The following is a 14024-nucleotide window of genomic DNA, read 5'->3' as shown; positions in this document are numbered from 1 at the left end:
CTGCAGCCCCCCTCCTTCTGACCTTTCACCCCCTTCCCGCCTCATTAGCATCTTTTTTGGCGAGAACAGCCGACAGACCACCTGACCCTCCATCCCGATATCAAATTTGCCTCGGTCTTTACCCAAACCGAGCCCTGCATCAGCGCTTACAGTTTCCAAAACGATGGCTTCAGCGATCTCGCAGATATATCAACTCAGCCCGGTATTGGCATCGCATCGGTCCTCGTATATTGGTTTCTCACCGACAAATCAAAGGACAAGAGTGAGAGACGATCGTGCCAGGCCCATTCCCAAGGCCACGTCGGACCGTTACAGGGGTCGTCGAACCGTCTACTGGAACAGGCTTCACGTCCCGTCTCGAAAAGCTATTGATGTCGGGCCTTCCGGCCTTGATTGGCGGAAAGACTGGCCACTTTGAATGCTCAATACAGTTATTGCTAAGCTAACAAGGTTACAGACATTGGTAACATTGCATCGAGCAGCCTCGCCATCGTTTCTGGTGACTTGCCACACGATGTTCACTCCGCCTCATTTTGCAACGGAGGATGGAACGAGACCCCTCAGCCAAACCATCGCGCTTGAGTAGTTGCTTGTCGAATTTGTAGGCGTCCGCATCCAGCAGACATCGTGATCTGCAAAATCATGGAAGGGGCATAGTGATACTTTTGACGAACATGTCCCCGTGCCTTGTTCATTCATCTCGACCTAGATCAGTCGTAAAGTCCCAATAAACGCTTTAGGGTAATCACCGTTTTCAGAATTGCGCAGGGTCTTCGGCGACTGGCTATTGTATGGCTGATGACACCGGTCGATGATATTGTAAATTGGAAGTGATATGCGTCACAGGCGCTTCCGGATCTGACATCGACAACGTACATCGCCGATAGACCGACCGGTCCCTCTCGTGACTCGAACACAGCACCCCCACGCCGGGCATACGTTGCCCGCGAGCATACAGTCACGTATTTGTTCCACCTTCTCTGGCTCATCAGAAATACTTGACTCCAGCCCATCTGTAACCCCGTCGACCCGGACGAATATCGACACTCCCGCATCCGGGATCTATGCCTTGCGCAATAGCTCGGTTAGGCTACATTCGCTGCAGACGATGGAATTTCTACGAGGCAGTGAGGATCAGCGAGACGCCAGAAGCGCGATGTCGACGAATGCGAGAACCTGGAAGGATATTCAGGAGCTCAAACTAAGATCGAGCGACTGCGCGCGTGTGTCGTGACAGTTGAGCGGGACAAGTGAGCAAGTGAAACGCCGTCCGTTCGCGTCGCAACGCGAGCGATGACTGACGAACGCTCATTCCTGCTCCAAACGAGTGCAGATCGGTGCAGACGCCTGTCAAAAGCTGCCTTGTCTGTATTTGCAAGCAGGGGGACCGCTTGCAGAGCGAGTCGCGTGGAGATGAGGACGTGGGAATCATCGTGCCGAATTGCGCAAAAAGGCAAAAAAGTGGGTCCCACCTGTGACTCGAACACAGCACCCCTCCCATCAAAGTAGGATGTTTAATACCCCTAAGGGAGGATCATAACCCCTAGACCAGCGGGACCTTGATGTTTGAAACATTCACGGTAAACACATGTCGAGCCAGCAATGACCCAGCCAAAAAATCCGCACTGCTCAGCACGCTTGGCACTCTGCAGCGATACAGGAGGTACGGGAGGTCATAACCCCTAGACCAGCGGGACCTTGATGTTTGAAACATTCACGGTAAACACATGTCGAGCCAGCAATGACCCAGCCAAAAAATCCGCACTGCTCAGCACGCTTGGCACTCTGCAGCGATACAGGAGGTACGGGAGGTCATAACCCCTAGACCAGCGGGACCTTGATGTTTGAAACATTCACGGTAAACACATGTCGAGCCAGCAATGACCCAGCCAAAAAATCCGCACTGCTCAGCACGCTTGGCACTCTGCAGCGATACAGGAGGTACGGGAGGTCATAACCCCTAGACCAGCGGGACCTTGATGTTTGAAACATTCACGGTAAACACATGTCGAGCCAGCAATGACCCAGCCAAAAAATCCGCACTGCTCAGCACGCTTGGCACTCTGCAGCGATACAGGAGGTACGGGAGGTCATAACCCCTAGACCAGCGGGACGTTGATGTTTGAAACATTCACGGTAAACACATGTCGAGCCAGCAATGACCCAGCCAAAAAATCCGCACTGCTCAGCACGCTTGGCACTCTGCAGCGATACAGGAGGTACGGGAGGTCATAACCCCTAGACCAGCGGGACCTTGATGTTTGAAACATTCACGGTAAACACATGTCGAGCCAGCAATGACCCAGCCAAAAAATCCGCACTGCTCAGCACGCTTGGCACTCTGCAGCGATACAGGAGGTACGGGAGGTCATAACCCCTAGACCAGCGGGACGTTGATGTTTGAAACATTCACGGTAAACACATGTCGAGCCAGCAATGACCCAGCCAAAAAATCCGCACGCTCCGCGTGCGTGGCGCCTGCGGCGCCTCTCTTCCACCAGCTGGGCCTCGGTACGCATTCTTGCCATGAACAAGCGATACACATCTCGAAACAATTGGACCACTACCGCCGCTTTTTGCGTTCGCATGCATGACACCTTCTGCTCGATACCTGCGGCAAAACTCCTGGCTCGCCGCACATCATCGCCTGTATCAACTGCCGGGGCCACGTCGTCCACTCCAGCACGTCGAATTCTCGAAATCCCACCCCAGGATGCCATCTCGATGTCGAGGTTTCTCTGTACCTGATACCGGCAACGTCGATCATCCAAACTCCCGACCCCGTCCTCGCCGTCGAGATCCGATCCGATGAAACCGGATCAACCAATCTGATACGTCGACGTCGGATTATCCCCCACTCAGCCCCCGGATGTAAAGTTTGATTCCGTTATCTCACGCGCCGCTAATCAGCCTGAGCGTTCGTTATCTCGCTCGAGATCGGAGCAGGTCGTGTGAGATCGTGTGAGAGATGAGAGATATATAGATATATAGATGACGGGAGTTGGACCTGTGACATATCCGTGCAAGCTCACCCTAGGCTGACCAAGCGAACCAACAGGCAACACACACAATGTCCGACTACATCGTCGACACCGAACCGTCGGCCACCCCGCCCATGAGCAGGAAAGCCAAGCTCCACGAGACCGCCCGCTCAGCTCGACGCAAGTTGACGACCAAATCCGGCTGGTTCGGCACGTTCGATTACAAATGGCTCTGCATGCCGGTCCTACCCTGGGGCAACAACCGGAAACACCGCCGACCGTCCCCCTTTTACGGACTCGAGGACGACCTGCCCATCCTCATCCAGCTCGTCACCGGTCTGCAGCACTCGCTAGCCATGCTCGGGGGGCTCATCGTACCTCCGACGATCTTTGCCAATTACCTCGCCCTTCCCGCCTCGACCCAGAGCTACCTGATCTCGGCGGCCCTCATCTCATCCGGTATCCTCTCCATGGTCCAGATGTCCCGCATCCACCTGTTTCGAAACTATTACCTGGGCACCGGAATGATCACCGTCGTCGGCGCGTCGTTCGCCACCATCTCGCCCGCCTTTACTCTGTTTGACAAGATGTACGCCAGCGGGAAATGCCCATCGACGACAGCGGCGGACGGGACGCTCGTCAAGGGAGCTTGTCCGGACGCATACGGAGCCTTGATCGGGACCATGATGCTGTGCTCGTTGTGGGAGATGGGACTCTCGTTCGTCCCTGCTCGACAATTGAAAAAGATTTTCCCGCCCGTCATCACCGGAACGGCGATTGTGTGAGTTTCGCCTGGCTTGTTCACGTCTCTTTGTGCTTTGCAACCGCTCTGACCGGGGATCGACTCGTTCTCATGCCTAGCCTGATCGGCACGAGTCTGATTGGCAAATCCGGTGTCCTCAACTGGGGCGGTGGTTCCAACTGCCACGGCTCTCCCGAGGGCTTTTTCGCCCTGTGCCCCAACATTGCCGCGCCCCGACCCGCCGCGTTCGGTTCGCCCAGGATGATCGGTCTAGGGTTCGCCAGCTTCGTCACCATCATTCTCGTGAGTGCCGGTGTCTTGCTCTACAAGCGTGACGCGCCGCCTCTAATCGAGAACTCTCTTGGTTGCCCGTTTGACATACCAGACCGAGCTCTTTGGCAGCCCGTTCATGAGGAACGCCAGTATCATCCTCGGCCTCCTAGTCGGTTCCATCATCGCTGGCGCCACCGGTCACATGAACTCGGCTGCCATCGACACGTCCCCAGCCATCACCTTTCTCTGGGTGGAAACCTTCAAGCTCTCCCTCTATCCCGCTGCCATTATTCCCGGTATCTGCGTATTCACGATTCTTGCAGTCGAGGCGACAGGTAGGTGTTTCAGGGCGTTTCAGAGCCCGCCGCCACTTGAACTAATAAGTGAACCCATGCCCTCAGGCGACATCACCGCAAGCGCCGAAGCGTCTCGACTCGAAACATCGGGCCCGATATTCGATACCCGAGTCCAAGGCGGAATTGCCGCGGATGGACTGGCAGGATTGACGAGCGGTCTCATGACGATGACCCCGGTCAGCATTTTCGCTCAAAACTCAGGTAAGTCGTAGGCCGACTGCATATGCGTTCGATACTCTGTCCGCTTCGTCTGGTTTCACTGCGGGTCGAATAGCATACTGATATGAACAATTCCAATCGTGAAAACCAGGCGTGATCGTCCTCACGAAATGCGCGAACCGATCGGCGGGGTACGCATGCGCTTCCTTGTTGATCCTCTTTGGCATATTGGGCAAGCTGGCTGGCGTGTTCTTGTCGATACCCAACAGGCAAGTCTTTCGAGGTTGCGATACGGTGCCAAGAGCTAATTGTCCCTGTTGCCGTCAATCCCCAGCGTTCTTGGAGGCGCGACCACTTTCCTCTTCGCCCAAGTGAGTCGGACCCCCGCTGAAGGGCTTGCCCGGGTACCAACAACTAACGACCTTTCACCTCGCAGGTTGTCTCCTCTGGTATTAAAGTATTGGCCGGCCTCCGTTGGACCCGGAAAGAAAGGTTCACGCTCGCCATCAGCCTGTCGGTCGGTCTGGGCAACATTCTCGTTCCCGACTTTTTTACGCACCTGTTCGACACCGTCGAGAGCAACAGCGACGGGCTCAAGGGATTCCTAGACTCGATCGAAGTCATCCTATCGACGCCCTACTTGTGCGCGTTCTTGATCGGCGTCATCATGTGGAACATCCTTCCCGATGAAGAAGATCCCGGAATGATCCGACACGACGAGGTAGCACAAACATCGCTGGAATTGGGCAACGTCGGCCCTGTCGTCGACACCTCCCTGCCGTACAAGGGCGATTCGGACGATATCGAGGGGACCGAAAGCAAAGGGTCGTACGGTTCCGCGACGATGACGAGAGTGCAGGAAGCTACGTAGATAGATTGACCTACAAGAGGAAGCGAAGCAATAGTTGTACAAAAAGCTGCAAAAAGCGCGGATAGGGGAGTGCACAGCCTATATGAATTCGCAAGAGCCTGACATACGTTCACATCAGTTGTCGTCGGGGCTGTATAATCGCTCGTTCGGAAGGGACCTACCCGGTCGGATCGCACACCAATGAGGCTGTAACGGCGTCGCAGAAACGCCCTTGGCTACAAGCCGATAGCGCAAATCCTGGAAACGCGCGAGGGCTTTTGACGGATCTTTGTTGAGGTCGATTCGGTCAGCAGTCGTTCTCGCGATAAAGATGTTTAGCTACTTACCTAAGGGGAACCCATTATCGCCCCCACCCGACCAATATATTTCGGCTATGGCTGCCGCTCTCGGCCAGATCTTGCTGTCCACATTGGTTTCGTCCGTTGTCTCACTCCAAAGGACAGTCTGGCCGCCCAAGACAAGATGGCGCTGGCTGGCCTTGACGCCTTTGTACGGGTCGAAGCTGACAAGAGGATCCGTCAGTAGCGCGACATTGACCTGAGGTATTCTTGCCGTCGAACACACCTATAGATGTGATACCAGGTATTGAAAGGGTGAGCATGCCAACTCGGCTCCTTTTTCCCCGAAGGAGGAATGATGTTTCCCCCTCCTCCTAAATCCAGGTACATGTGATCGAAGCCAACGTGAACGATGGGATGCCCGAGTTTCACGATGTTTGAGACGTCTTTGCTGGACTTCCAGATGAGAACCACCGCTTTATCGGGCAACGAGCTCACTCGATGCTCCTGCACCTATGGTAGCAGAACAAAGCTGAATCAGCTGACATAGAATGGCTGAATTCGAAACAACTATACCATCTCTTGCCACACGACAGGAATCTTTGGCTGCAGCGCTTGCCAAGTAGAATCCATGAACGCGTTCAGCGCCTCTTTCAGCGTCCACCCTTTGCGTTTCAAGGTCGCTCGAGATCGGTCATCGTCCTTCTGCATTGCAAGCGCGACTTCAGCCTTCTGAATTTTTCATTATTCACTATCTTTAGGCTTACGTAGACGTTCTCGTTGATTTCGTCCCCTCCCGTAGCGAAATACGGCGACGGGATATATGCCTTGAGCTTTCCAAGCAGATCCACCATAAACTGCGTAACATCGTCCTCCATGTAGCGCAACTGGCCCGCGGGAGGCTGAGCGGCATAGCGGGTCCATGGTTCTCTGGCGTAACCGACCACCAATTCCGGCCGAGCATGATGAATACTAGCGGTATGTCCTGGCATGTCCATTTCGATGACCACATCGATTCCTCGCTGGCAGATGACGCCAAAAGGTAAGCGAGTTCCTGGATCGGAACAACGCGGCTCGACTCACCTCGGCGGCGTATTTTGTGATCTCGCCGACGTCCTCTTCATTGTAGGTCTCCCTCGCAGAGTAAGCGCCCTTCTCTGCCAAGTCTCTAAATCCTGGCAGAGACAATGGCCAGGATTGACTATCCGTCATGTGCCCTAACAACGAACGTTACCATCTTTAGTTCTGAAGGGCAATAGGCGGATACCACTGGATTTACAGTGAAACACATTCAGCTTGACCAGCGCCATCGCGTCCAGAGTCTGTAATCGTTACGCCTTCAGCACGGTCAACGTCTCAAGGTGAGATCAGAGTCTGAAACTTGCTCGAAGAATAGTCTCCTTGCTAAAGTAGTGACGAGATGTATCAAGCATGAACCCTCTCCAAGGGAAGGCAGGCCGATCTTCGATATGGTACGGTGCCGCCGGGCTGAATGCCCTGTAACGGATCCGCTGTCCGAAGACCTCTTGCGACCCCGGTGACAAGAGGTCGGCTGCCTTTCCGCTCTCTACAGGCTATGTTACCACGCAAGTGGAAGCCTCACCTAAGCCGCAGATATGAATCATCTCATCAAGCATGTACTGACCGGAACTCCATAGAATAATTGCTCGAATGTAGCCAGACCCCTGAGTGCTCCCAAGCTGCTCGTAGCTGTCAACCTAGCGTTCCCCCCGTCCGCCGGGATATCCAGCTCGTAGGCTTCCCTCCTGTCACCCGCCTCTTTAGACACTTCGGAAGCGATCGTGCCGTAGTCAGAACCTTGTAAGATGATCTCCAGAGCAGTGAGCACCGGTGGATCGTTGTTCAGGAGGAACTCTTTCCCGCGTTCGGGAGATAGGTAATGATGTTCGCTTTCGGTCACGTATCCGACTGCCCTCTCGGCTGCGGCCGCCAAGTCCTCAGGAATGCTACCTTGTACATTGAAAATGACGTCCAGGCTGTTGCCTATAGCTATGACAGTGTTCCCGCTGGTGACAGTTTGAGGAAGGGGAAAGAGGAGAGCCATTGTGCGATGACCCAGTAAGAGGAATAGTGCGGCTTGTAGCCAAAAAGACATGTTGTGCAATGCGATTGTTGATCTGGCATGGAGTTTGTATGGATGAATACTGAAAGGGTAGTTAACCCCTTGCATGTACAGCTAGCCATCGAGAAGCACGAGGATTCCTTTGAGCGACGCAAAGTCCTTTGGGAGAGGTCGTCGCTGTTGGACCCCCCCCCCCTGGGCTCGCTCATCGGAGATGGCCGAATCGAGGGCTAATTCGCTATTCACGAAGAGCACGGCGGCACCTCCCGCGCGGATACTTGTCCTTCCGGGCTGAATCAATATGCATCGATATGCCGTCCATGTGGTACCGGTGGGAAGGACACAGTACACGATACCACCAGATATATACGATCACTAGATCACTATGGGATCTTCCGCCACAGTCCGCGCAAAGGATTTGGTTGATGTTGGGTAGTCAATATCGGCTGAAACCACAAGCAAGCAGATCCCAGACTGCACAGCAATGAAACCGCATTGAGGGCACCTCTCGACGACTTGAACCGATCTGCAACACGTCTCCACTCTGTTGTTGGCTCAAGATCGAGGTGGAGATTTACAAGCGAGATTGTTTCCATAAGGTCAAGCTGAAGTTGGTGGCAGCCCGTGACCTTGTGGGTGAGAACAAGCCCATCCTGACTATGCTGAACAACCTTTCAATCTTCTGGAATAACCTTTCCTGCCATAGGGTATGGGGTCGTCTTGATCGTGTGCTGATTGCTAGCGGCTGCTCTGCAGACTTGGGTGATCCCTTTCCAACGGTGAGTCAACCACACTGGGCCGGGCGAATTGTTGCCGGTTGTCTGAACCCAGATAAAGGGAGACAAGTCATGCTATACGCCTGGCTTATTGTACCGCCGCATGAGACAGAGGATATCGAATGAAACATCTCGGGATGGGTACGTCCATTCCTCTCAACATCGCCGTTCGAGGGGCAATCAACGGCAATACCTGAGTCGGTGCAATTGCTTCAACACGGCCGAACTGTTTTCGACAAGGGGGTTTATCCAGATTCAAATCGGGCATCTCATCTGAAAGCATGAAAACAACAGAGAAGCCGGGCCAAGAAATGACCAGCGTGTCTTCCTTGAGATCTGATTCGACTGTCCGACTTTTCGTCCAGAAGCATGAGGGGGGATGGATCGCGAACTGAGAACTGAATCTAGTCGAACAATCCGAATCCCATGTCGTCGTCGGACTCTGCACACAACAAACAGCAAACGGAGAGGCATAGGCAAAGACGATCAGTTTCGTGCGCTCGGCCGACTTATTGATGATTCCGGGAATATCTAAACTCACCCTCCTTGGCCTCCTCCTTCTTCTCCTCGGCAGCGGGCTCGGCGGCACCACCGGCAGCGGCGGCTCCACCGGACGAAGCGGCAGGGGCAGCTCCGCCCGAAGGGACAGAGGCGAGCTTGGAAGAACCCTCAGCGATCAACTATTGATGTGTACCGGTTTCCCGTGATGACGAGAATCAGGCGAGAGTGAAGTGGAAGGAAAGTTCATCAGCGATCCAATGCCATACGACGTGGAACCAAGCGGGCGGTCGCGACGCACCTCGTTGATGTCCTTGCCCTCGAGCTCGGAGATCAACTTCTCGATCCTGCTCGAGTCGACCTCGGCACCGGCGGCCTCGAGGACCGAGGTGATGTCGGCAGCGGTGGGGGTGGCCTTGCCACCGAGCTGGAGGAGGAGGTAAGCAGCGATGTTCTTCATTTCTGCGTGGTCGACGTCGAATTCATGATGGATCAAGTTTCGGTTCCGAGTGCAATTTTATAATTCGAATTCCACCAGGGTTAATTTTCGGAATGGAGGGAGAGCAGAGCTGATCGTCAGTCTAACGCTCATTCTCGACGAGCAACATCAGCCATACGCACTTGTTTAAAGGGGCTAGTAAACCAATTTAAGCCGAGTAGAGCCGGTATACGTCAACGCCTGCGAAATCGTCCAAAAATCGAAACGCAAGAACTGACTGGTGAGTTTCAAAGAACGGACGAGTTGCAACTGAAAGGGGGAAAAGAGGGCAGCCGAAGGGGAAACAAGTGCTTACCTTTTGTTTGAAAACGAGATAGGAGACGACGAGGTAGAGAGCGGCAGAGGTCCGGCAGGCGAGAGGAGGTGGATGGGATGGTACTCGGTGCAGAGTTGAGGTCGAGGACAGGGAGAGAGTTGCGTTGCACGGGGGGATCGGTCGACGCCGAAGGGGGAACCCAAGGGACAAGCAGGTGTCTCTCTGTGTATACGCGCGCGATGTAAAACCAGATTGAAGCGCAGATCAAGTCGCGCTTGACGTTTTGCGCTTGTTTCGCTGCTCGCGCTTCTACTGTTCCCCGTTCTATGTCCTTGCTTTCACGCGCACACGCAGACTCCCCTCCTCGACCCAGCAGTACCCCTCAGCCCCTCAGCCACCTCTCTCTCGCTGGGCTGGGGCTGGATGCGCGTCTCCCCACTCTTGCTGCACTGTCCATCCCCTCTCGACGTTGATCGTGCCGACGACTTGGAAGCCATTCAAACCACCTCGACACACTCGAATCCTCCCCTTTCTAGCCGGACTTTTACGACACTAAAAACCCAACAGATCAAGATGGTGAGTCCGACGGTCCTCTCTACCTCTACCCGGCCAGTCGACAGGATCTATCGGGGGAGGCAACCAAGGGCACGGATGGAAGAAGATAATCAGCAGGAAGAAGGGATAGGTTGACGAGGTGGAAGACACGGAGTCAAGGAGAGATCGAGATGAAGCGAAGGAGTGAACGCAGCGAAGGATCAGTCGACGGGGAGAGCGAGCAACTCGGAGAACAGGTCGTCTCGGTCAGGCGAATTGGGTCTGGGTCAGGATCAGGGTCAGGGAGTCTTTTGGGATGAAGGAGCATCGACCACAATCATAGCGCAGGCCTCTGGAAATCGACATCAATCGCATCGCCAGCATGGCCGACCATTATAAAGCTAGTCTAGACACACGGAGACAGCCAAAGATACGCCACTCGACGTCGACTTTCACGCTTCCTGGCACCCGCGATTTAGTCCGACACATTCGCACAAACTCTAGATTTAGTCAATGGGTGGATCTTACCTCTCACTTGAAACCGCAAGATCTTCCGGCAACGATTCTCAGCGAACTGGTCGACCGTATCCACGAAAACCCATATCCGGCTCTCGACACACCTTTGCGCCAACCCAAACGCAAGACCAGACCTCAGACCCAGCCCAAGTAGCGCTCGTTGCAAATCCGCCTCTCGAGATCCAGATCATCGCCCGCACTCCTCTGCCCGGATCTCGAAATGCCCTTCCTCGCCCCTCATCCGCGTGATCATCCTGCCCTATAGGATCCGCCTCGACTTGCCTCGATCCGTGCCCTGCCCACACAGATCCTGCTTAGACTGGCCGCCCACCCCACTCGAAGTGACTGCTAGCGGAAGACTAAATACTTCTTCACCCTTGCTTCACATAGGCTGATTCCGGATTCACCGACCCCACCGAGGCCGCCGAGCTCAAGAGGAAGCGTACCTTCAAGAAGTACACTTACCGAGGTATCGAGCTTGACAAGCTCTTGGACTTGAAGAACGAGGAGTTCATTGACGTGAGTCTCACTTTGGCCTGGGCCGCACGTTCTGCGCCACCAAATTCAAGCTTCTCAACGCTGACATCTGTTTGTCAATGTCGCAACGATCTTCTCGCCCGCAGCTCGTCCACGCCCGTGCCAGGAGAAGGTTCCAGCGAGGTCTCAAGCGAAAGCCTCTGGGATTGATCAAGAAGCTCCGAAAGGCCAAGAAGGAGGCTGCCCCCAACGAGAAGCCTGCCACCGTCAAGACCCACTTGCGAGACATGATCATTGTCCCTGAGATGATCGGTTCCGTCTGTGGTGTTTACGTGAGTCTTGAGACGCTTGAGCACATATAGATTCCAAGTGCTTTGCTGACGAGTCCGTTATTGCTCTCGTTGATAATGTTTACAGAACGGAAAGTCGTTCACCACCGTCGAGATCAAGCCCGAGATGACTGGACACTACCTCGGAGAGTTCTCCATCACCTACAAGCCCGTCGGACACGGTCGTGCCGGTCTCGGTGCCACCGCCGCCAGGTTCATCCCCCTCAAGTAGACGAGACTCGTTTCGCTTTCTTGAGGTTTGGGTTTGGCTTGGGGGTGTAATGAAGATCACGCACGCAGAACGATATCCCGAGGACGAATCGCGTCTAGGCTGCGGGAGCGGTGGAACTTGGAGAGGTCAGAAGAGGACAGCAGGGGTGGGACGTGGATTCGTACGCTCTTTTCTCACATTGTAATCGTCCTCGGCCTTTCAAGCCGTCTTTTGCCCTCCTGTTGGACTGGATGAGATGAGTTTTCGCCCCCAATTGAGACTTGTTCGTATCGACTCTGGGGCTATAGTATAGCTCCCTACGAAGGACCTGTTTTTTCTCCGAGGACGGCCCTGCTATCAGTATTCCGTTTCACCCACTGCGTTGCCCCGAACTAGTTCCACCGCGAGCATCGATCACGACGTTCCCCACGATTCATCGTCGGTAGCCCTACTGTATAGCCCTCTGCTCTGGTTGACAGCCTCTGGCATATATCATGAACCTTGACAGCAAAATGACCTTCACGGCACAATAAAGCTTAGATGTGACAGAAGATGGAACCCGACTCGTTGTTGGGGGAACAGCCGTCACGCTGGACAAGCGCGCAACCTCGCTACATCGTCAGACCGAAGAAGACCATTGTAACTGAACATGTCGAGAATCGAGGTATCGAGTCGATAGCATAGATATCAAGATATGATCAAGGCTTGCAAACTGATGCGACGCTACATTTACCCATCCAGACGGGCAAACTCGAGGGTTTTGTTCGCTTTAAGCCCGCCAGAGACAGACACGAAAGAAAGATAGCACGCAAGGTCTGTTCGGTATGATGAATGCTGCATATGTCAGGTCATCGGCTTTTGAAGACGACCTTCTACAAGCTGGCCGAGAAATACCTGCCACACAACAACACAAAACGCAAACAACTTGTCAACATCCTCATCGTCCTCGGAACGCTTCAACTCAATAACACTCACTCGTCAATCTCCCAAGCCGCGCTCCAGTAGACGACCTCGGCCTTGAGACCCTTTTCTTGGGCTTCAGACTTGATTCGGCCTTCGAGCTCGTATCCTTTTCGGACGAGGCAGACGTCTTGCCTGTGATCGCGATGAGATCGAAAGGTTTATTCAAATCAGCTTCGGGGACTTGTCCGGAAACAGGTAGATGGAAAGAGAGATCGCAGCGCAGGGACCCACTTTCGCATCCTCAACAACGGGCAGAAATCGTTGCCCCCATCTCCGACGTAAACGACCTTTTCGAAAGCCTCCAACCCTCCGTTCGAAGCCAACCACTTTTCGAGCTCGTCCCCCTTGCACATGTTGACGAGACATCCGACTTGGCAGGTATGTTGGTTCGGCGAGTCTTTGGGGATCAGACGGCCTACGAGGAGGGTGTTCGGGGAGGAGGTGTCCCAGTGGGCGGGGTTGGTGATGATGTTGGTGAAGAGGTCGGTCAGACCGTGATGCTGCGGTAGCAACCGGAAAGAAACGCAACAGTAAGCACATCATTGATGGGTTTCAGCCAGCCGAATGGGTATCATGGTCATTACCAACCTTGAGGATGGTATCGATGTAGATCTCGTTCGAATTTGAAAGACAGATGAAGGTGGTATCGGGCGAACGTTTCTGAAGTTCGGTGACGCCGCGTTTCATGGCCGGGTGCTACAGGTCAATGCAGAAGTACAAGATGATAGTTAGCGGCGTTTCAGTACCATAAATAAAATCTGAATTGCTTACGAGGGGAAGGACACGAAGAGCGTCGAGGACCTGTTCCTTGGTGAACCCATCGTTCGCAAGGTCGATCATGCACTCGGCGCTGCGATGTTGGCACGTAATCTCATAAGCTTCGAGTCATGAGATCAGAATAATCTACCGATTAGCCGACTCACACAACATCCGGGGTACATTGACTCCCACCGCTCTTGATGGTCTGCAACTTTCGTCGAAGCTTGGTGCTCAGGACCTCGAGCACGAATCGGTCCGTGTCTTGATCGACGAACGACCAGTCAAAGTCGAAGACAACGAGTTGCTTTCCGGGCATTTCGATTGTAACTGTGAGGATATTATATAGCAGCAGACGTGGTATGATATGATTGAGAAAGCTGGCATGAGAAGTAAAAACAGGTTGAACGTGCATTCTTCGAGACGACTACTTTTGAACTTTCGGGCCGTGGAAAAGCTTCCGAAC

The 14024-nt window shown here is 54.0% G+C and overlaps 6 protein-coding genes and 1 non-coding gene across 7 annotated transcripts; 2 read left to right on the top strand and 5 right to left on the bottom strand.

Annotated features, from left to right (window-relative positions):
• Nucleotides 1–1464: 1464 nt before the first annotated feature.
• On the bottom strand, nucleotides 1465–1558 carry HD553DRAFT_t86. Its single transcript has one exon. It is a non-coding gene; the product is annotated as a tRNA-Pro (tRNA).
• On the bottom strand, nucleotides 1524–3166 carry HD553DRAFT_359681 (uncharacterized protein; the record flags this gene model as incomplete). Its single annotated transcript, XM_046183939.1, has 7 exons — nucleotides 2376–3166; nucleotides 2237–2341; nucleotides 2098–2202; nucleotides 1959–2063; nucleotides 1820–1924; nucleotides 1681–1785; nucleotides 1524–1646 (listed from the first exon to the last, which is right to left on the bottom strand). The coding sequence occupies exons 1-7, from the start codon at nucleotides 2718–2720 to the stop codon at nucleotides 1524–1526; spliced, it is 993 nt and encodes a 330-aa protein (XP_046034521.1). The 5' UTR covers nucleotides 2721–3166.
• HD553DRAFT_88101 (xanthine/uracil permease) lies at nucleotides 2910–5537 on the top strand. Its single transcript, XM_046184566.1, has 7 exons — nucleotides 2910–3762; nucleotides 3843–4026; nucleotides 4109–4331; nucleotides 4398–4553; nucleotides 4663–4780; nucleotides 4846–4882; nucleotides 4948–5537. The coding sequence occupies exons 1-7, from the start codon at nucleotides 3071–3073 to the stop codon at nucleotides 5380–5382; spliced, it is 1845 nt and encodes a 614-aa protein (XP_046034520.1). The 5' UTR covers nucleotides 2910–3070; the 3' UTR covers nucleotides 5383–5537.
• HD553DRAFT_316032 (N-acetylhexosaminidase) lies at nucleotides 5414–7850 on the bottom strand. The gene is made up of 10 exons (XM_046180564.1): nucleotides 7306–7850; nucleotides 7046–7234; nucleotides 6940–6982; nucleotides 6744–6877; nucleotides 6428–6682; nucleotides 6237–6365; nucleotides 5947–6173; nucleotides 5709–5884; nucleotides 5544–5648; nucleotides 5414–5480 (listed from the first exon to the last, which is right to left on the bottom strand). The coding sequence occupies exons 1-10, from the start codon at nucleotides 7774–7776 to the stop codon at nucleotides 5461–5463; spliced, it is 1749 nt and encodes a 582-aa protein (XP_046034519.1). The 5' UTR covers nucleotides 7777–7850; the 3' UTR covers nucleotides 5414–5460.
• A 934-nt stretch (nucleotides 7851–8784) lies between these two features.
• Nucleotides 8785–9557, bottom strand: HD553DRAFT_88005 (60s acidic ribosomal protein-domain-containing protein). The gene is made up of 3 exons (XM_046184565.1): nucleotides 9319–9557; nucleotides 9061–9199; nucleotides 8785–8961 (listed from the first exon to the last, which is right to left on the bottom strand). The coding sequence occupies exons 1-3, from the start codon at nucleotides 9475–9477 to the stop codon at nucleotides 8924–8926; spliced, it is 336 nt and encodes a 111-aa protein (XP_046034518.1). The 5' UTR covers nucleotides 9478–9557; the 3' UTR covers nucleotides 8785–8923.
• A 690-nt stretch (nucleotides 9558–10247) lies between these two features.
• On the top strand, nucleotides 10248–12113 carry HD553DRAFT_316027 (40S ribosomal protein S15). The gene is made up of 4 exons (XM_046180563.1): nucleotides 10248–10348; nucleotides 11213–11341; nucleotides 11446–11631; nucleotides 11717–12113. The coding sequence occupies exons 1-4, from the start codon at nucleotides 10346–10348 to the stop codon at nucleotides 11858–11860; spliced, it is 462 nt and encodes a 153-aa protein (XP_046034517.1). The 5' UTR covers nucleotides 10248–10345; the 3' UTR covers nucleotides 11861–12113.
• A 196-nt stretch (nucleotides 12114–12309) lies between these two features.
• On the bottom strand, nucleotides 12310–13935 carry HD553DRAFT_87879 (phosphatase phospho-type). The gene is made up of 6 exons (XM_046184563.1): nucleotides 13726–13935; nucleotides 13574–13652; nucleotides 13391–13498; nucleotides 13034–13302; nucleotides 12815–12934; nucleotides 12310–12733 (listed from the first exon to the last, which is right to left on the bottom strand). Exons 1-6 carry the CDS (start codon nucleotides 13875–13877, stop codon nucleotides 12712–12714), a joined length of 750 nt encoding a protein of 249 aa, XP_046034516.1. The 5' UTR covers nucleotides 13878–13935; the 3' UTR covers nucleotides 12310–12711.
• Between the last annotated feature and the right edge of the window lie 89 nt (nucleotides 13936–14024).

This window comes from Filobasidium floriforme (assembly GCF_021052385.1).
Source record: "Filobasidium floriforme strain CBS 6241 chromosome Unknown HD553scaffold_19, whole genome shotgun sequence".
NCBI lineage: Eukaryota > Fungi > Basidiomycota > Tremellomycetes > Filobasidiales > Filobasidiaceae > Filobasidium > Filobasidium floriforme.
This window is presented reverse-complemented; position numbering and strand designations above follow the sequence as displayed.